Below are 22,021 nucleotides of genomic sequence, written 5' to 3' on the forward strand. Positions count from 1 at the left end.
AACAGCTCAATTAATCCAAGAACTCAAAGTTCAGAAGAAAAAGTCGAATCAATACATCAATTCAACATCCATAAACTGCTAACTACGAAGAATTAAGCAAACATTGCAACAAAGAAAGAGAAAGAAGAAGAAGAAGGACAAGAACGCAGAAGATCCATCTTCAAAAATCCCCAATCCAATCCCTCTTCTTGGAGCTTGATGTTCGTCCCTAATCCTCTCTCTGACTCTCTCTCAACGAAGAAATGAAGTGAAAAACACAAAATGAGCAAAAAGACCCCGAGATTTGAGCTTTTTCTGGTATTTATAGAATTCCTAACTCTGGGTGTTATCACTTTGCTTCGTAAGAGTGGCCACGCGCAGAAGCTCATGTAGTTTCTGGAAACTAGAACTATCACTCTCGCTGATAAGAGTAGCAACGCAGAAGGTCGAGTGGTTGCGCGTGATCACTTTCGAGAGCACAACTTGCCTTGATACACTCGTCTCTGGAACATCCACTTTCGCCAGCAAGAGTAGTTACACGCTTCTCGCTAAAATTAAGTCTTCTTTGGAACACTCACTTTCACTGGTAAGAGTGGTAACGCAGAGCTCGCTATGTCTGAGACTTCTAAGAGACTCTCTAGAACATCTACTTTCACTGGTAAAAGTGGTTACGCAGAGCTTTGCTGAATTTTAGTCTTCTCTAGAACACTCACTTTTGCCAGCGAGAGTGTTAACGCCCAGTGTGTATTCCTCTTTGATGCCTGGAGTGATCACTTTCACTAACAATAGTGATCACGCCCAGCTTGCATTCCATAATTTTTGTGCTTTGAGTCCAGAATTGCTACTCTTCTTCTTCCTTTCCATTGATTTTCCATCTCCATGAACCTTACTCAGATTATTCCTACAAAAACAAGATTAAATTTTTAATTTCTAAGCAAAAATCTCACAAATGCTAAAATAACTACATATTAAAAGAAAACCTTCAACCATTCTATTTTTCTGAGTTTTTCTACTTTTTCTAACATATTTTCCTTATCAAATGGGTTAGAATTACACCAAAATATTAGTAAAAATATGGATTCATCACTACCCCAAACTTGAATTTTTGCTTGTCCTCAAGCAAACCAAACTAAACAAGGATAGTTCCTCCATTTTTCAAAATCAATTCACACACTGCTTATTTCAAAATTTTCAATTTCCAATACTGTGTTTTCTGCAAAAAAAAAATTTCAAGTTGTTCGTCCAACTACTCTTCATGATATTCATACTGCATAATCATCATTGAGTAAGAATTGCTATCTAAGTTCATATATTTCATCAAAATTCATATGAGCACAATTAATAAACATGATCATGGCTCACTTGGAAGTGTTTCCCTCATCATTCAACAATATTTAAGTACCGTTTTCTCTCTAAATCATCAATTTAACTACACTCTACCATATGTTTGCCCATATTCTCAATTTCCTCTGCTTAATACAGTCAATCACACATCCAGAGGACTTTTTGCAAGTTATAACAGGGCTAAGGTCAATGTAGGTATTGAACAAAATGGAAAACAATTCATGCATTTTCAAAAGATCAGAGACATTTTGAGTGAATGACTTTAAAACTAACATGGATTTGCATTATTTCTTCATAATTCCCTCAATTATGCAACATATAATTTCACTCATGCAGCAACATTCTAAATTTTTCTTTTCTCAAACTTTTTGCTTTCATATACTATTTTCTTTTCATTCCTTTTTCTGCAGTACTTTGCTGCATATTCTTCTTTTGAACTCACATTTTTCTATTTTCACCATCTTTGCTGCATGTTTTTCATTTTTCTATAGATTTTTGTTATTTCTTTCTGTCTTTGTGAACTCAAAACTTAGATAGTTTGCTATTTCCCACCCCAAACTTAGAACTTTGCTTGTCCTCAAGCAAATAAACTGTGGATGCCACCCCAAACTTAGTTTTAAACTCATTCTTGATTAGACTCAATATGCCTCTTTTCATTTGAATGGTAAAATTGGTTTTTCAGCAAGGCCTATAATGAGGTAAATTCAAGAAACGACTATTAAGCTCAAAGGGGTGAACTAAGATATTCAAGCACAAAGGAAGGTTCATTTAGGCTAACTGGGCATAATCAATTGTATGTGAGTGTCAGCATCCATTGTGTGTGAGTGATGTGTGATTGTGACATTTTCTGCATAAAACACCAAAATTCCATCAATCATAAAAAAAATAAGGTAATTCAAATTGCAGAATTATAAAACTTAACAGAAACTAAACTTCATTACAACTGAAAAGTATTAAAATTGTTCTGAACAACTACTGCATTTACAGAAACAAAAACTCCTAATTGTTAAAATTTACATAAACTGAAATTAAAAACAAACAGAATTAAAAATCCTAATCTATTCTTCTGCTTCATCCTCATCCTCGGAGGTTTCTTCTTCTTTATCATCTTCCTCCTCTTCTTCATCTTCTTCCTCCTCCACCACTTCTTAGTTGGCTGTGGGAAGTGAGTTTTGTATATTGGTAAATCCTTAAAAACTGAAGAGCAAAGGCACTGGGCATTCTCTGCCAAATCAGGAGTATGGTACATTTCCTCCTTAGTCATTCCCAATTTTTGACCAAGATTCAGCAATACACACTCCAGTAGCATTATGCCAGATTTGACACTATTGTACAGCTCAGTTTGCCTTTCTACTAGCTGGTTCTGTCTCTCAGCCATCAACTTTAAGGAGTCCTTCATTATCATTGATTTTTCCTTTCTGTATTGAGAAGGAATGAGGGATGCTGAGGTGCAAGATGTGGTAGCATATATTTCTTTCACTATGGACACAGAGATGGGAGGCACAGATCTAATCCTTTCTTGATAGTCTCCAAACTCCACCCCTGCATCTTCACAAAGTAGTGTGATTACTGATGGAAAGGCTAGTGAATCCTCTTGGTCTTCAGGATGTTGATGATGCATTCACTGATGATTTTCCCTACATCTATATACATGTCTGTGACTATGGCGAAAAGTAGCTCAGCCCTTTTCATTGCCAATGTTGAGTTGTGCTTTACTGGCATGAAAGAATTCAGTATAAACATGCTCCACACTTTGGCGAAAGGTAACAAATTCTTAGTGATTATGCATTTTGGCTTCTTGGCCTGGTTCAACTTCTAAGTTGTTCCTGGCCTTCCAATCTTCTCCAAGATCTGCACATATAGTCAATGTCAGGACTATTCTTGAATGCACTAAATTCCAGCTGTGCATGTTGCTTTACAAAATTGATGTTTAGCACCCTGTTGATATTGGCAGGTGTGAAGTCTACCCTCATTCCCTTTACCATTGTGTTGAACTTAGGGAATTGGTCTCCTTTGAACCTCACAGCATTGGCATAAAACTCCTGAGTTATTTCTCTCCATAGGCAATTTCAAAAGCTTTATCAGGGACAATCTTCCTCCTCAAAATATTAGCTCTGAAAAAGTTTTTATGAGCAATACTTCTGAACCTTGGATCACACACTTCAATTGGTGAGGAAGCTGAGGCACCATCTGTTCTGGCCTTCTTTGATTTGGGAGTGTTCTTGGAAGATCCAATTTGAGTGTTTCTGGAAGATCTCCTTGGAGTGTTGTTGGAAGACCCAGCTTGATTTTTCCTGGAAGATCCAACTGGTGTATTCATGGAAGTTCTAGCTATTTTCAGTGTTTTGCAATAAAAAAGCAATCTGACAGTTAAATTTTTCAATACATAGATGCTTAATTACTTATACACAACACTGAGCAATCAAACTAATTTGTAGGTTCAGAATGCATGTAATATCAGAATATCTCAGGGTAATGCAGAAGGATAATTTCATCAAGATTTTGTTCTTTCAGTAAAAGTCTGTTTTAGCATTACAGGGTATATCCATAGGCAAATATAAAAGCACAATTGCACAGAATTGAACAATCACCTTCAGAGAATTTTTAATTTGATATCCTTACTTTGTAATTTCAGAGTGCACACTCTCAAAAACATATCAGGTTAACGCAGATAGATCATCACAGGTCTTAACCACTCTTTCAAACATGATACCGCACTCACCCATTGTTAGTAAAACTAGTTTCAAAAAAAATGAGCAGAACTATTGTCATGTAATTGTTTTCACACAATTAATTTTGGTACAGGTTATTAACAATTTACAAACAATTACATTCACAGATTTTTAATGCAACTATTTTTTTTTTCAGTGAAGTCTCGTTAGGTCAACATCTTTTCTGCAGAATTTTATTCAGAGTAATGGCACAATGCAGATTCGAATCTTCCTAAAAATATCATGAATAACAGGAAAACCTATTCAGAGTATTATCCTCTCTATTGGTGAATAAAATAAAATCAAAACAATGCCCCCTTATCCCTATCCGACATTTTCCCAAACATTTAACGTAGAAAAACCCTAATCCATCGTTTCAAAGAGAGGAGGGCAGCGTACCTGGCAAGAGGATGCAAAAATGTGTGAGAAATGTACTTGCTGTTGTTGGTTGACGCACACAAGGAGTGAAATTGTAGAGAATGCTTAGAGGAAAGGAGAATTTTTAGGTGCAAAGGTGTGTGCGTGTTCACTTTAGGGAATATTTATAGCCATGCGTGAGCACGTGACCACTTTCAAAGTGAAACGTGAACGTTACAGTATTTAAGACGTTCAGCGTGGTTATTATTTCTAATCAGAGTGAGTGTTCTAGAGAGTTAGATATTTCTGGGTAAGGAGCACGTTATCACTGTTGTTAGGCAAAGTGATAACGCGCAAGCTACGCACACAAAATTTTTCAAATTTACCTGTGCGTGATTACTCTGTTCAGGGAAACTGAGCGTTCTAAAGGGAAGTGTTTCCTTCAGACACTAGCGTGATCACTCTTATAAGTAAGAGTGGATGGTCCAGAGGAGTGTTCTTCTGCGTGAACCTCTGCGTGATCACTTTTATCAGCAAAAGTGATTGTTCTAGAGGGGAACATCAAAATACAGCCTCTGCGTGACTCCTTTCCTGCAAAATAGTGACTCCTTTCATTAATCAAACTTCTCTAAAACTTCAATTAGCTTACTTTTCACACTCTAATCCTTTCAATTCACTCTCACAACATCAAACCTCTAATCCCTTATCAAATTCACATCAGAAAACCAGATGCAACAGAATTCTAATTGCAAAAATTGCAAAAATTGTAAAACATGAATATGCACAATTCTAAAACAATACAGAAAGCTTAAAATGAGTTAGCAATGTGAGTTGCCTCTCACAAAGCGCTCTTTTAACGTCACTACCTTGACGTTAAATGTTCCTCACTCAAGGGGAACCAGTTTGACATAGGAGATATTCCTTGCAAATTCTTCTCCATGATAGGCCTTCAATCATTGGCCATTGACCTTGAATTCTCTTCCTGTCTTTTGATCCTTAATCAGAATTGCTCCAAAGGGAGATATTTCTTTGATCATAAAAGGTCCAGACCATCTTGATCTAAGTTTCCCTGGAAATAATTTTAATCTAGAATTAAACAACAGTACTTGCTATCAAGGTTTGAATTCTCTTTGCAAGATGAATTTGTCATGAATTCTCTTGGTTCTTTCTTTGTACAACTTTGCATTCTCATAGGCTTGATGTCGATAAACTCCTCTAATTCATGTAATTGCAGAATTCTCTTCTTTCCAGCACTGGGTAAATCAAAGTTTAGCCATTTAGTAGTCCAATAAGCTTTATGCTCCAACTCCAAAGGTAAGTGACATGTCTTTCCAAAAACTAATTGGTAAGGTGACATACCAATTGAGGTTTTAAAGGCAGTTCTATATGCCCATAGAGAGTCATCTAGTTTCTTTGACCAGTCTTTTCTTGAACTACTCGCTACTTTCTCTAAAATCTGCTTGATTTCTCTGTTTGACACTTCAACTTGTCCATTTGTTTGTGGATGGTATGGAGTAGCAACCTTGTGCTTCACACCATACTTCATTAATACTGCTTCAAGATATTTGTTGCAAAAATGAGCACCTCCATCACTTATCAGAAATCTGGGTACTCCAAACCTTGCAAAAATGTTCTTTCTGGATATCACTACTTTGGCATTATTTGATCTTGTGGGAATGGCTTCCACCATTTGGAAACATAATCCACTGCCACTAAGACGTATTCATGAGAAAATGATGGGGGAAAAGGTCCCATGAAGTCAATCCCCCATACATCAAATAACTCCACTTGTAAAATGTTTGTCAATGGCAGCTCATGCCTTCTAGAGATGTTGCCTATTCTTTGACATTTATCGCAGCTTTCAACATTCTTCTTAGCATCCTTGAAGAGTGTAGGCCAAAAGAAAACTGCTTGTAAGACTTTTGCAGCAGTCCTTGAACTTGCATGATGGCCTCCATATTCTGAGTTGTGGCAATGCCATAATATTTCAGATTGCTCACTTTCTAGAATGCACCTCCTAATTAGACCATCCACCCCAATTCTAAACAAGTATGGGTCTTCCCACACATAGAATCTACTGTTATGTAAGAACTTCTTCTTTTGCTACCAAGTGAACCTCTTTGGAATGAATTGAATAGCCCTAAAGTTTGCAATGTCAGCAAACCAAGGTATCTCTTTTACTGCAAAAAGCCTTTCATCTGGAAATTCTTCATTAATTTCCAAGGAGTTAGGGGTTAGACTTTCAAGTGGAAGTCTAGACAGGTGATCAGCTACCCCGTTTTCCTTTCCTTTTTTGTCTCTAATTTCTAGCTCAAATTCTTGTAGCAGTAAAATCCATCTCAACAACCTTGGCTTAGCATCCTGCTTTGACAACAAGTATTTAAGCGCAGCATGGTCAGTATACACAATAACTTTTGATCCCATCAAATATGATCTGAATTTGTCAAAGGCAAACACAATAGCAAGGAGTTCTTTTTCCGTGGTTACGTAATTCACTTGTGCAGGATTTAAAACTTTGCTAGAATAATATATGACATGCAATTTTCTATCCTTTTTCTGTCCTAAAATAGCTCCTACTGCATTATCACTTCATCACACATTAATTCAAAAGGCAAATTTCAATCAGGTTTTACAAGAATAGATGCAGAAATCAGTTTTTCTTTCAAAACAGAAAATGCATGCAAACAAGCATCATCAAATATAAAATCAGCATCTTTCACAAGTATATCACTAAGAGGTTTTGCAATTTTAGAAAAGTCTTTGATAAACCTCCTATAAAAACCAGCATGTCCTAAAAAACTCCTAACTCCCTTGACATTAATTGGTGGAGGCAGTTTACTAATAACTTCAACTTTTGCTTGGTCCACCTCCATTCCTTTTTCTGAAATTTTATAGCCAAGGATAATGCCCTATTGGACCATGAAATGGCACTTTTCCCAATTTAATACAAGATTAGTATCTTAACGTCTCTGCAAAACAGTGGATAGATTAGCTAAGCAATCATCAAATGAATTACCAAAAATAGAGAAGTCATCCATAAACACTTCAATGATGTTTTCTACCAAATCAGAAAAAATGGAAAGCATGTACCTTTGAAAGGTGGCAGGAGCATTGCATAGTCCAAATGGCATTCTTCTGTATGCAAAGACCCCAAATAGACATGTGAAAGCAGTCTTTTCATAGTCCATAGGATCCACTGCTATTTGGTTGTATCTTGAATACCCATCAAGAAAATAGTAGAAGGAATGTGCAACAAGTCTTTCCAGCATTTGGTCAGTAAATGGTAGTGGGAAATAGTCTTTTCTAGTTGCATCATTTAACTTTCTATAGACAATACACATGCGCCAGCTAGTGACAGTCCTAGTAGGTATGAGCTCATTCTTCTTATTAGTTACAACTGTCATCCCTCCTTTCTTAGGGACAACTTGGACTGGACTCACCCATTGGCTGTCAGAAATTGGATAGATGATCCCTGCATCTAACAACTTCATGACTTCTTTCTTGACTACCTCTTTCACGGCTAGGTTCAACCTTCTTTGTGGCTGCACAACTAGCTTAAATTTCTCATCAAATAAAATTCTATGTTTACAAAAAGAAGGATTTATACCTTTCAGGTATAAAATACTCCAGCCTATTGCTGATTTATGTTTTCTCAGAATTCTCAGTAATGATGAATCCATATTTTACTAGTATTTTACAATAGTTTTTAGTGCAATTAATAAAGAAAACATGCTAGAAATAGTAGAAAAGCCTTAAAAAAAATAATAAAATGTTGCATGTCACTTTTAAACAAAGTTATTTTAAAATTCATTGATTTTCTATGTAAAAAGTGACAATTCAAGTATACTTTTGTAGGGAATTCTGAGCTAAGTTCATGAGGATTGGATGATCAAAGGAAAAATAGAAGAAAAGTAGCAAAAATTGGAGGAAAGAAGTTGATAATTGAAGAATAGCCTCTGAGTGATCACTTTCACTGGTGAAAGTGATCACTCCAGAACCATAAAATGAAGAAGAGCTTCTGCGTAATCACTTTTTCTGAAAAAAGTGAGCGTTCCAGAGAGTCCTCCAAGAGGAATTGCTGCGCGTGTTCACTATTATCCACAAAAGTGAACATGCACAAGAAGGTAGCCTCTGCGTGTTCACTATTTCTAGCAGAAGTGAACACGCGCATGATATTAGTAAGGGAAGCTTCTGCGTGGCTACTATTTTCAACAAAAGTGAACGCTTTGAAGTGTGCGTGGCTACTATTACCAGCAAAAGTGAACACGTGCAAGTGGAAATGAAGAATTAGCCTCTGCATGATTACTATTGCTAGCAAAAGTAATCACGCCAGCAGAGCGGGAATTCTATAAAAGACAGTTAGCTCAGAAATTTTGGAGTTTTTTGTTCATTTTTCATTTTCCATTTGTTTTTGTTGTTGAGAGAGTCAGAGAGGGAGATTGAGGACGAACACCAAGCTTCATTTCTTGAGGGATCAGATTGGAGATTGGCTTGAAGATGTTTCTTCTTTGTTCATTCTCTTCTTCTCTTCTCTTCTCTTCTTTTCTCTTCTCTTTTTGTAATGTTTGCTTAAACTCTTTGTAGTTAGGAATTGTGAATCTGAAATAGAAATGTTGAATTGATTTTGGATCTGAACTTTGAGTTTTGGATTGGATTGAGTGATTGATTATGCTATTAAAGTAGTGATTGAATGGAAATTTGATCAACTAATCATAGAGGAACTCTTATCAATGGGAATTGAATTTGTTTCTCAGATCTGAATTAATTGCCAAGGTTATTGGTTTCTAAGGGATAAGATATCTTAATCTTGCAATCTTTTGGTTTCTCAAACTTAATGCAGCATTTGATTGGATTAGATCTAAGGGATTAGAGTGATTTGATTAGATGCTAGATTCATTGAGGCAAGGGATTGTCCTTTGATTAATATAACGTGAAACTGATTGTCATTCCATCTAAATGCTTGAAAGTTCAGAACTTTATTGATTCAATGTTGAAGTTTTGGTGAAACAATTTCCTAACTACTCTTTCTACATCTGTTTACTATACACTTTTGTACTAACTGTTTTGTTTTACTTTCTAATTTCGTTTTTGATACATTCATACCAAATCCATCTGAAATTTGTAAAGCTCAACTAATTGTGATCTTGTGAAGTGGTAATTGAGAACTTTATTCCCTGAGGACGTTACTTGGAACTCAATTTGATTCTAGGATTTTTTATAACTTGCTACAACAACACTAGTACAATTGGTAGTCAGTTTACTTTCAGTGCAACAACAGTTGTGAAAGTAACAAGCAACTTTTCCTTTTCTTCCTCCTTGAGATCATTGTTGATGATGACTGGATTTTTGTGACTCTCATCCAAGAAAGCATATCTCAAGTGAGAGAGTAGTTGCTTGAGCTCTAGCTTCTGATTTTGATCTTCTTTCATTTCTTTCTTCAGCTCTTCTTTGACTAAATTTTCTGCAGGTGTTAGAATTGGTAGAGCGTCTAATTGTTGCTCAATTTCTATCATTTGTTTTGCTCTACAAATCTCAGAATTGGTATTTCCTACAACTATGGTTTCTCTCAACACAGAATTTTCATCAAGTTCATTAATAGGATAATGTGTAACAAGAGAATCTAATATATCTACTCTCATGCATGAATTATCTTCAGCCAGATATTTCAATGCTTCAAAAATGTTAAACACTACCTTTTCATCTTGAACTCTAAGCATGAGCTCTCCTTTTTGTACATCTATTAGAGCTTTCCCTATTGCAAGGAATGGTCTTCCTAGGATCAAAGGTATATTAGCATCCACCTCCATGTCCAAGATGACAAAATCTGCAAGGAAAATGAACTTATCAACTTTAACCAATAAATTTTCAACTACTCCATAAGGATAAGTGTAGAATCTATCAGCTAGCTGTAGTGTGATATTGGTAGGTTTCACTTCTTCTATCCCTAATTTCTTCATGATAGTCAATGGCATTAGGTTAATGCTGGATCCTAAATCACACAATGCTCTTCCCACAGTGCAATGTCCTATTTCACATGGAATGCTGAATGATCCTGGGTCCTTCAGTTTTTGGGGAAGCTTTCTCTTGAGAATGGCACTGCATTCCTCTGTCAAGGGTACTGTCTTGTCATGCTCTAGCTTCCTTTTTCTGGAAAGTAGTTCTTTCATAAACTTTGCATATGATGGCATCTGCTCCAAGGCCTCTGCAAAAGGAATGTTAATCTGTAATTTCTTAAAAACATTCAAAAACCATTTAAATTGTTCCTCCTGTTTAGGATTTTGGACCCTTTGAGGATAAGGCAGCTTCTTGTATTTTTCTGGATCTATTAACTTGCAAGCATCTTCAAAGAGTTGCTTCTTTGTCTTCCTCTCAAAATTTGTAGAAGCTTCTAGTTTTTCTTCTGAATGCTCTTTCTGTAATAATCTGAAATTTCCTTGTTGCAGATCTTGTTCAATTCTTCTTTCTTCAACTGCATCACTTGCTTTCTTTTATGTAGCTTTTAGACTTGCAACTATAGCTCCACTCCTTGTAGTGATGGCTTGACATTGCTCCTTAGGATTGATCACTGTATTGCTTGGAAATCTTCCTTCATCCCTATTGGACAGTTGTTCAGCTAACTGTCCAATTTGTGTTTCTAGTTTCTTCATAGAAGCCTCTTGGTTCTTGAAGCTTGTTTGGGTCACCTTCATGAATTGCAGCATGGTTTCTTCCATCTCAGTCAACCTTTCATTCATAGGTTTGGCAAACTTCTGATTTCCTTGAGATTAAGTAGATGGATTTCTCTGAAAATATGACTGTTGTGTTGCTAGACCTGCATTAGAAAAAGGCAAATTAAAATTAGAATTCTTGGTAGCAGAATATTGATTATTCCAATTAGAATACTGCTGATTTCTATTATTTGAAAATTGAAATCCAAGAGGAAATGAGGATTGTTGTCTCTAAAAATTGTTCATATAATTCATTTGTTCTTGTGTTTCACTTATAGATGCATCACATGCACCATTTGCATGATTTCCTCCATAGAAATCATAGCTTAGTTGACTTGTAGGCATACTTCTTGCTTGAAGATTGTTGATTTGTTGAGTTAGGGTAGCTATTTGTTCTGAAAACATCTAATTTTGTAGCTGGTTCTGTGCAAGAAAGGCTTCCAACACCTTAGCTTCATATCCAATGTTTCTTCCTTGATTTCTTGAGTTTGAATTTTGGTACATTAAGGATGTCATCATCTCAATAATCCTTTGGGCTTCTTCTAAAGATTTTGTGTTTAAGGAACCTCCAGCAGCAGCATCAACCATTGTTCTTGTTGATGTATTCATTGCATTGTAGAAAGTTTCCAATTGCATCCAATCTGGAATGCAATGGTGTGGACACCTTCTCAGTAATTTCTTATATCTCTCCCATGCTTCATACAATGACTCTCCTTCCTGCTGTACAAGTGATGTGATTTCACCCCTTAATTTGGCAGCCTTGGATGAAGGAAAGTATTTGGTTAGAAACTTATTCACAAGTTCTGTCTAAGTTGTTATGCTTCCTTGTGATTGAGCTTGCAACCAGCATTTGGCTCTGTCTCTTAGGGAAAAAGGAAATAATTTGAGTCTGATGGATTCTTCACTAACCCCATTCATTCTGATTGTATCGCATAGCTGTAAAAAGTTGGAAATGTGTAAATTAGGGTCATCAAAATTTCTACCAGAAAACTGATCCTGTTGAACTAAGTGTAATAAGGCAGGTTTGATTTCAAAATGGTTGGCTTGGATAGTTGGCCTAATTATAGAAGAATTAAAACCTTGCATGTTAGGAATTGCATAGTCCCCTAATGTTCTAATTCTATTTTGCTCTGCCATTTCTATTTCTGGAGTTGGTTGTCTCAAAGGTGTAGGTGTTCTTTTTACTCTAAGAGTGTTCTGAATCCTTGGAGAATGGATAACCTCTAATTCACTATCAGAATCCAAGAAAGTTTCTGCTCTAGTCTCTCTTCTTAATCTCCTTAAAGTTATGTCTATGTCAGGATCAAAGACCAAAGTTGATTTATTTTTATTTCTACCTTGCATACAAACTTAACAATATAGAAATAGTATGAAGAAAACAGAAAACTAAACTAAATCACAGTATGTAGGTGCAAACTAACTACTGCTAACAATATAAATTCTATCCGAAATCATAACTACACAGATACAGAGTTAACTATTCAATTAATTGCAAACAAAAAAATTCTAAATGTAGTCTAGTACTGTAGAAAATTAAAAGAAACTAAGTGCTCAATCTAGCTATCTTGTTGTTACAGTTCTAAACACTAGCAAGTGCATTAGGAATTGCCGCAAGTAATGAGTAATTTTAAGATCAGAGTATCGTCTCCACAGGGAATTAGGAATTCAATTACCACTTCACAAAGCAAGAACTATTTGAGTCATACAAATTTGGAAGAGTAGTAACATGTAAAAGGAATAACCAAAACAATACAGAGTATTAAACTTACAGTAAAACAGAGAATGAAAGTTGTGTTGAGATGAGATATGACTGAAAGATAGTTAGGAATTTATTTCACAAGAATATAAATATTAATTCAATTAAACCCTCTGAACATTCAAGATATTGGTTAATTGACAATCAGTTTCACATATAACTAGTCAAAGGTTAATCCTTTAACTCATTGACCCTAACAATCAACCAAACCCCCATAATCCCTTAGGTGAGATTCAATTTTAAGTTGCATTAAGAATTAGAACCATAAGATTGCAGAATCAAGTTCCCTTATCCCTAAGAAATCCCTAATACCGGTTGCTAATTCAGATAAGAGAAACAGATCCAATTCTCATTGGTAAAGGTTCCTCTTTGGTTAATCAAGTGAATTCCCATTCAAAGATTACGTGAACTATAGAATTAACAACTCAATTAATCCAAGAACTCAAAGTTCAAAAGAAAAAGTTGAGAATCAATACATCAATTCAAGATACATAAACTCCTAACTACGAAGAATTAGGCCAACATTGCAACAAAGAAAGAGAAAGAAGAAGAAGAAGGAGAAGAACGCAAAAGATCTATCTTCAACAATCCCCAATCTGATCCCTCTTCTTGGAGCTTGATGTCCGTTCCCAATCCTCTCTCCGACTCTCTCTCAACAAAGAAATGAAATGAAAAATAGAAAATGAGCAAAAAGACCTCGAGATATGAGCTTTTTCTGGTATTTATAGAATTCTCGACTCTGGACGTTGTCACTTTGCTTCAAAAGAGTGGCCACGCAGAAGCTCATGTAGTTTCTGGAAACTGGAACTATCACTCTCGCTGATAAGAGTAGCAACGCAGGAGGTCGAATGGTTGCGCGTGAACACTGTCGAGAGCACAACTTGCCTTGATACACTCCTCTCTGGAACATCCAGTTTCGCCTGCAAGAGTAGTTACACGCTTCTCGATAAAATTAAGTCTTCTTTGGAACACTCACTTTCGCTGGTAAGAGTGGTAACGCAGAGCTCGCTATGTTTAAGACTTCTGAAAGACTCTCTGGAACATCTACTTTCACTGGTAAAAGTGGTTACGCAGAGCTTTGCTGAATTTTAGTCTTCCCTAGAACACTCACTCTTGTCAGCGAGAGTGTTAACGCCCAGTGTGTATTCCTCTTTGATGCCTGGAGTGATCACTTTAACTAACAATAGTGATCACACCTAGCTTGCATTCCATAATTCTTGTGCTTTGAGTCCAGAATTGCTACTCTTCTTCTTCCTTTCCATTGATTTTCCATCTCCATCAACCTTACTCTTCTTCATCCATTTCTAATCTCAACATCAAATTTGTACTCTGTTTTTACTGGAAGTTTCTTACCTTTTAATTGTTCTTGTTTCTTGCTTTCTACATGTTACAACTCTTCCAAATTCGTATGGCTCAACTAGTTATTGTTATGTGAAGTGATACTTGAATTCTTAATTCCCTGTGGAGACGATACTCTGATCTTAAAATTACTCATTACTTGCTGCAATTCCTAGTGTACTTGCTAGTATTTAGAAATTGTAACAACACATCTTTCATCCATTATTCATACAAAAGATATCTAAACAACATATTCTCATAAAATATTCATGTAAGTGTGCTCCATGAGCACAAAATAAATAATGTACTATAATGATAAAATAGAACTCTCCTTACCTCAAAGATGATCCCACAGAGAGATATTGAAAAGGATTGAAGATCAACTATGAAAGTTCTCCTGAATACCAAGAGATGTCCATAAGAAACAAAAACAGGAAAACAATCGAAGAAACTCAAGTTTAATCTGAAGAAACTTACTTAGAGTCAATTAGCTTCAATGTCCAAATTTGACTTTGAAGAGAAGCGAAGTTTTTGAGGTTTTTATCTAAGTAAAAAGAAGAGAGAGTTCAGCGAAAGTTTGAGAGAAGGACGTGAGTTTAAAATAGAATGAATTTCTCATGCAAAAATTTCTTAAATACTCCTCATCCTCGCGCGCTCTTGCTTGAGTGACGAACAACTCGCTTGAGCGACGGCTCTGTCACCTGAGCGAGATATGCAGACAGTGGTCTCACACCTTCTTTTCTGATAAGCTTGCTTGGGCAAGCTCCATCGCCTAAGCGAGATGGTATCAAGAGAGCATGTTATTTTTCCTGTGGGTCCTCGCCTGAGCAATATCACTCTCTCCTAGACGAGGTGACAGTTAGGCAACATTTTCCTTATCACGCTTGAGCAAGATAGCCCTGCAACAAAGTATTCCTGCATGTTGTTGTTACAATTCTAAACACTAGCAAGTGCACTAGGAATTGCAGCAAGTAATGAGTAATTTTAAGATCAAAGTATCATCTCCACAGGGAATTAGGAATTCAAGTATCACTTCACAGAACAATAACTAGTTGAGCCATACAAATTTGGAAGAGTTGTAACATGTAGAAAGTAAGAAACAAGAACAATTAAAAGGTAAGAAACTTGCAGTAAAAACAGAGTACGAATTTTATGTTGAGATTAGAAATGGATGAATGAAAGTTAGGAATTTATTTCACCAGAATGTCAATATTAATTCAACTAAACCTCTGAACATTCAAGCAATTGGTTAATTGACAATCGGTTTCACTTATTAATAGTCAAAGGTTAATCCCTTAACTCATTGACCCTAACGATAAACTAAACCACCCTAATCCCTTAGGTGAAGTTCAATTTCAAGTTGCATTAAGATTCAGAACTATAGGATTGCAGAATTAGGTTCACTTATCCCTAAGAAACTCCTAATTTTGGTAGTTAATTCAGATCGGAGAAGCAAATCCAATTCCCATTGGTAAAGGTTCCTCTTTGATTAATCAACCTAATTTTCATTCAAAGATTATGTGAACAACAGAATTAACCACTCAATTAATCCAAAAACTCAAAGTTCAGAGTTAAGAATCAAATCAATACATCAATTTAAGATCCATAAACTCCTAACTACGAAGAATTAAGCAAACATGATAGCGAAGAAAGAGAAAGAGGATGAAGAAGAGGAAGAACGTAGAAAAGTCATCTTCAATCGATCCCCAATCCGATTCCTCTTCTTGGATCTCGATGTTCGTCCCCAATCTTCTCTCTGACTCTCTCTAAACGAAGAAAAGAAGTAAAAAAACAAAAAATGAGCAAAAGACCCCGAAAATCTGAGCATTTCTGGTATTTATAGAAATTCCTAATTCTGTGCGTTATCACTCCTGCTGATAAGAGTGACAACGCAGGAGGTCAAGTAGTGCGCGTGTTCACTTTCGCCAGCAAGAGTGACCATGCGCTAGTTGCCTTGGAAAACTTCTCTCTGGAACATCCACTTTCGCCAGCAAGAGTAACCACACAGAGTTTGGCTGAGATTGAAGTCCTCTGGAATGCTCACTTTTACCAGTAAGAGTGGTAGCTCACACAGGAACGTCCACTTTCACCAACGAAAGTGGTAACGCGCTACTCGCTATGATTGAGCTTCTTTGGAACATTCACTTTCACCAGTGAAAGTGACAACGCACAGGCTGTGTGTTCACTTTCACTAGCGAAAGTGATAACGCCCAACACATCTTCATCAATTCTTGTTCCTTGTTTCCAGATTTGCTACTTTTCTTCTATCTTTCTCTCTTAATCCTCAACCTTATGATCTCAACTCAGAGTTTCCTGCAAAATAGGTTCTAATTAGTACTTTTTACATAGAAAGTTCACAAAATCTAAACATTTAAACTATTTAGAAATAAATTGAACATTCTATTATTTTTATGAGTTTTTTAGCTTTTTCCATCATGTTTTTCATATCAAATGTATTAAAAACTAAGGTAAAATACTAGTAAAATCTGTATTTATCACATGCTTAATCTCGCCTGAGCAAGATCTACTGCACCAAAATCCTTTATACTCCCTTCTAAATGCACTCTAATGCCACTTAACATTAATCAAAATATAATTTACCGAAAAGTGAAAAAAGGATGTTACAAAAAACATTAGAAAAACTTAAAAACAAAAATCGTTGATACTAGATTTGGGCTCAAGAGTCGTTTATGTGTAAGGAAGGTATTAGCACCCTACGTCATCTATTGATTAAAACGGTTACCTTCTAATTAATTATGTAAAAATTATTTTAACTTTAAAAATATTTATTTCACTTTACAAGAAAATAATTAATATTTTTTACTATTTTTAAATTTATTATTATTATTACTTTTTAGATTTATTTCAAATTTTTACAATTTTATTTTTTAAAATAAGGAAACATAAGAAAAAGAATATTTGAATTAAAGGAATGAGTTATTTATAAAAATATTATTCTTTTTTTTGTATTTTGTATTAAAGAAATGTATTTTTAAAATATTATCTTGATATTTTATTTATTTATTTTAAATAAAAATAACAATTTCATTTTTAAAAAAAATTATTTGAAATTACTTTAAAATAATTTAGACCTGAAAAAAATTAAAAGATTTTGGACTTGACGAGTCAGGTTTTCGCTCCTACGTATCCTCCGTATATAACGGAAGAATCAAAGCTGCCATATAGTTTTTTTTTTTTTTAAATTAAGTTTTGGATAAGTTTAAAAAAATTTCTTTCTTTTTTTTGAAAAAAATTGATTTTTCTTTATCATTATTTTTAGTAAATCCACTCCTGCACAGGGTTTAAGTTAGTACATAGCTACTCAATAAACCCTTATGATCCAACCAATGTTGAAGGTGGATCCTCCACTCTATTAAAATCACTTTACCGTTGTGTGGATTTAAAATATTTTTAATATTAATTTTTTTTTTTTAGAAAATCCAGTCTTTTTGTATAGTGAACAAAAAAACATGTGTATGTCTTGATGAAGGTAAACAAAAAGAAATAATTTTAGGGTTAGGAAAGAATTTAATTTTTGAGACCTAAAAAGGTTTAATTTTAAAGTTGAGAAAAAGTTTAATGTTTAGGATTAAAAGGTTAGATTTATAAGATAAAAAAAAACACTTCCATGGTAAAATGAAAATTAGGATTTTATTTATTTATTTTAATAAAAGCTTCTTTATTTTTTATAACCAGTAATCAATTTTTTTCTTTCTCATCCATTCTTCTAAAAATGTACAAACTACTTAAACCATTTCTAATTTTAATTTAAAATTTAAAATTTAAATTTAAAATTAACTTTTTATCTATTTTTTTAACTTCCTATAAAATTGAATCATTATATTTTAATTTTTTATTTTAAAATTTAATTTTAAAAGGAATTAAGATAAAATTGGGTATTGACAATAAGTTAAAAAGATGCGTCAAAAAATATTTTATAGACAATATGGACTTAACTTTTATGCGTTGGTTATAAAAAAATTTTAATATTCCAACAATGCATTTTGTTTTAAAATAAATATAAATTTAAATATATTTTTGTTCCTGGATTTTTGTAGAATTTTTATTTTTTAATAAATTATTATTTTAAGTTCTTCTAACTAATATGGTTAAATTAAGTCTATCATCACAAATACTCAAGATTTAATAAAATTACAATAATTTAAAATAAAATTAATAAAAAAGTGAAAAAATTAAAATTATTACCACACACAAGAAAGACATTATTTTGACTAATTATAATGTGACATGGTGCATATGAAAAGCTATGTAAAAGAGAATAGTTACGTTGAATGGATAACTATAGATAGAGTAGTGTTATTTGTAATTCAGAGATGGAGAGAGGTTATGAAGTGACGGCTAAATTCTCGTTCAAATATAAAATATTCAACCAGTAACTACCGTTTTCTCCAACTTAAAGGATCCCCACATAGGAGGACGACCATTTGCCTCGTTAATTACCACTAGCAAGTGGCAGACATTGCAGAAGAATACACGAAAAAAGAAAGCTAATTTTTTGGTAGATATGAAAGAATAGCTAAAGTGATAAACAAAGTTAACAATTTATTGAATGGATAATACCTTCCCACTAGAGCATGACTCCCGTGTTAGACTTTGACATTGTTGAGTGGTACGCGGACACTAATAAACAAGTATTTAATTTTTTTACAAAAATATTATTTAATAACTAAAATTTTATATTTTTTCTTAAATTTTTTAATTTTAATGAATGTTATTTTTTTGCCTAAAACTTTCTAATCCAAGTTTCAATAAGATATTCTAACAACAATTTTATAAATATTTTGAAAGGATTATTATCTAGCTATTAACATTATCATCAGTAAACTATACGACTTCAGAATAAAAATTAATTACAAGTATTTTACATCATACTCACGACAATAGTACATATGAAAAATATAAAATTGAAGAATACAAGAAAAAATTGAATTAAGTTTCTTTCTTTGTAAAATATGTTACAGAAACATATTAAAAAACATGTCTGATGAAAATGCTTTTGACTAAGACTGAGATGAAAGATTTTAAACTAAGATTTTAAGAAAGAATTTTGATTGAAAATAAAAAGGAATAAATTTAATCACCTTTCCTAATAAGATAAAGATATTAAATTAAAAGAAGAAAAAGAACATCAAGATATAAAGTTGCCATACATATTTTCAAGTTGGAGATTTAACTAACTTCACATATTGGTAAGATTCCTTAATTTCACCCATTGAAACTCTATAAAGTAAGAAGTTAAAACCACCCATAAATAACAGAGGAAGAAGATAATTCAAATATTTAGAAAACGCATGTCGTATCTTGTTCTTGTTTTTTGGAAATTTAAATAATCAAAATAATTATTCACTGACCGTGTTTTTGTTCTTCCTACGAAGTTTATATGCTAGATTGATATTAAATTGATTGCGTATAGTCTGGCTATCTAAAACAGATGTAACATGTATCACGTGAAAGTGGGTTAATATTCTATGGAGCAATTATTAGCCACCTGGAATATATATATATATATATGTTAAAATTCATCTCACATTATTTTTTATGTGAAATATTAAGTTAAATATTAAGAATATTCTCTCATAAAAAAAATCATTTAACTGCATATTATATAGCTAGATGAAAATCCTAAATTTTGCAACATATTCAACAATATAAAAATAGTTAAAATAAACAAATCTTACACTAATAGTATAGGAAAAGTAAACTATATTTACAATGTTTTAATTTACGATTTTGTGCCAATATGCATATGCAGTTAAACTATCTAATTTGTTTCCATACATTATAATTTTTACTATTTTTAATAAGAGTAAATTAATTCATGGTCCAAGTATTTCCTTTTTACTGTTACGATGAAGAAACATGTATACAGATTTAAACAACACTTTTACCACTAAAAAAATTTCTCCACCAGTCTAGAAGTCCTAGTTTTATATATATATATATATATATATATATATATATATATATATATATATATATATATATATAATTAGTTTAGGAATATTTAGTTTATATTTTATTAAGATAAATATAACTGTTATTGAATTATTTTAATCTTTAGTTAAAAGAGTATTTTTATTTTTATTTCTTAAACTTTTTATGAAAAATATTTTTATTTCTATTATTCTGTTTTAGGTGTATTTAATTTTAATCTCAAAATTTTCTTAATTTTAGTTTTTATTTAGATTATTTTAAAATATTTAGCATATTTTTATAATTTTTATTTATCATGTATTATATAGAAGGCTTAAATATGAAAGTAATCTCTACATTTATCTTTATTTTTGTTATTTATCCTTATAAATATCTTGTTAAGTTTGTATTCTTAAATTTCTTAAAATTTTTAATTTAATCCCTCAGTTATCATATGTCCCCAAACCAAACCAATTTTCTTTTCCTAAGAAAATCTTCTTTTTGCAACACTTTCTCTTACTCGGTATTGTCTTCTTCAATGATGGTTTTGGGTATGGGATAAGGGTCAGGTTTGGACTTGGTGATCTTCATTTTAAGCATGTTGACTGTGGAGAGAGATGGGATGAAAGTGTGGGGAGGAGTGAGTGCAGTCTTATAGGGTGTAACATTTCAAATTTTGTAAACTGTTTTAATTATTAATATGAATATGTGAGTTGCAATTTGAATGTGTATTTGATGTATATGATGATGTAAATATAAGTGTATATGTGTGTGATGATGTGTATGTATATGAATATGTGTATATAAGCATGAGTGTGAATGTTGATTTTGTATTGATAATGCTTGACTTGTGGTTGGTTTAGATTGATGGAGAAACTAGGCTAAGTGTGTGCGGCAGGAGCATTATCGCTGTAGCGAGAAGACCCTGGGCGAAGGTCGTGCATCTGTTGTGTTCTCGTTGCAGTGAGAAGACAGTGAGAGTCTTCTCGCTGTAGCGAGAGGGCAACAGAGGAGGGTGCATTTCTAGGTACAGTCTCGCTGTAGCGAGAGTGTCGCGACTCATAGGGTATTTGAAGGGTTTAGGATTCAAAAAACTCATTTTACACTCTTTCTCTTCATCCCTCCCTCGATTCTCTCGATCCCCAACTCATTTTCATCGATTAAACTGCCTCCAAAGCTGTTTATGAACAAGATTGAAGGTTAGAATCGTGTTGGAGCATTTGGAGGTAAATTTCATGGGCTAGGGTTTTGTTCCTTCATCATTTTCTCCATTTTCTTGAATTCTCATGGAGATTTTTCATGTGTTTAGGATGAAATTGAGTGAGTCCCTGGGGTTGAAGGTATCAGGAAATTGTGATCATAGTGTCACGGTGAGCGTGGTTACATGCAGTGAGTGCACGTGTGTGAATTGTTTGATGGTGCAGTGAGCGCACCTATTTGTGAATTGGAATGGAATATTGAGAAATATTATTTCATGTTTGTTGATGCATGATTTGAATTATGTTCGTAAATGTGTGAAACATGTAAGGTGAGTCTCTATGCTTGTGGGTGTGTGATAGTGTAAAGTTTATTTTTGGATGAATAAAGGGATGGATGAAACTACTATAGAACTTAGAAAGTTTATTCTTAAAAATGATGTATTTAAATTAGTCCTGTAGCAATAATTTGATTCAAACTTGTAATCTATCCTTTTTCAAAATACTTTATTGAACACATGCATTGAGTACTATTTGAATGAAAATTTTTATTATTCTCATTTTTGCAAAATTTATTTATATGGAAATTAAATTAAGGTGTTATTTAAAGTTATTGAGGGTTTTGGGATGGTGGAGAAGAAATCATGAACTTAATAAGTCTATGACTAAGTGCTTCTTGATCAATGAAAGAAAACTAAT

At 33.6% G+C, this 22,021-nt stretch overlaps 1 protein-coding gene, 1 long non-coding RNA gene and 1 other non-coding gene across 3 annotated transcripts in view; 2 read left to right on the forward strand and 1 right to left on the reverse strand.

Moving 5' to 3' along the window:
- Window positions 1-5,344: 5,344 nt before the first annotated feature.
- On the reverse strand, window positions 5,345-5,937 carry LOC113866892. Its single transcript, XM_027501690.1, has 2 exons — window positions 5,568-5,937; window positions 5,345-5,460 (listed from the first exon to the last, which is right to left on the reverse strand). The coding sequence occupies exons 1-2, from the start codon at window positions 5,935-5,937 to the stop codon at window positions 5,345-5,347; spliced, it is 486 nt and encodes a 161-aa protein (XP_027357491.1).
- A 5,807-nt stretch (window positions 5,938-11,744) lies between these two features.
- On the forward strand, window positions 11,745-11,851 carry LOC113868208. Its single transcript, XR_003505235.1, has one exon. It is a non-coding gene; the product is annotated as a small nucleolar RNA R71 (small nucleolar RNA).
- Window positions 11,852-21,666: 9,815 nt separating this feature from the next.
- Window positions 21,667-22,021, forward strand: part of LOC113867408 — a 28,537-nt gene continuing 28,182 nt past the window's right edge. The window contains exons 1-2 of the long non-coding RNA XR_003505171.1: window positions 21,667-21,678; window positions 21,981-21,991. This is a non-coding gene — a long non-coding RNA (uncharacterized LOC113867408). The remainder of the gene's footprint in view (window positions 21,679-21,980; window positions 21,992-22,021) is intronic.

The sequence above is a fragment of the Abrus precatorius genome, unplaced genomic scaffold (assembly GCF_003935025.1).
Source record: "Abrus precatorius isolate BTA unplaced genomic scaffold, Abrus_2018 Scaffold5, whole genome shotgun sequence".
Classification (NCBI taxonomy): Eukaryota; Viridiplantae; Streptophyta; class Magnoliopsida; order Fabales; family Fabaceae; genus Abrus; species Abrus precatorius.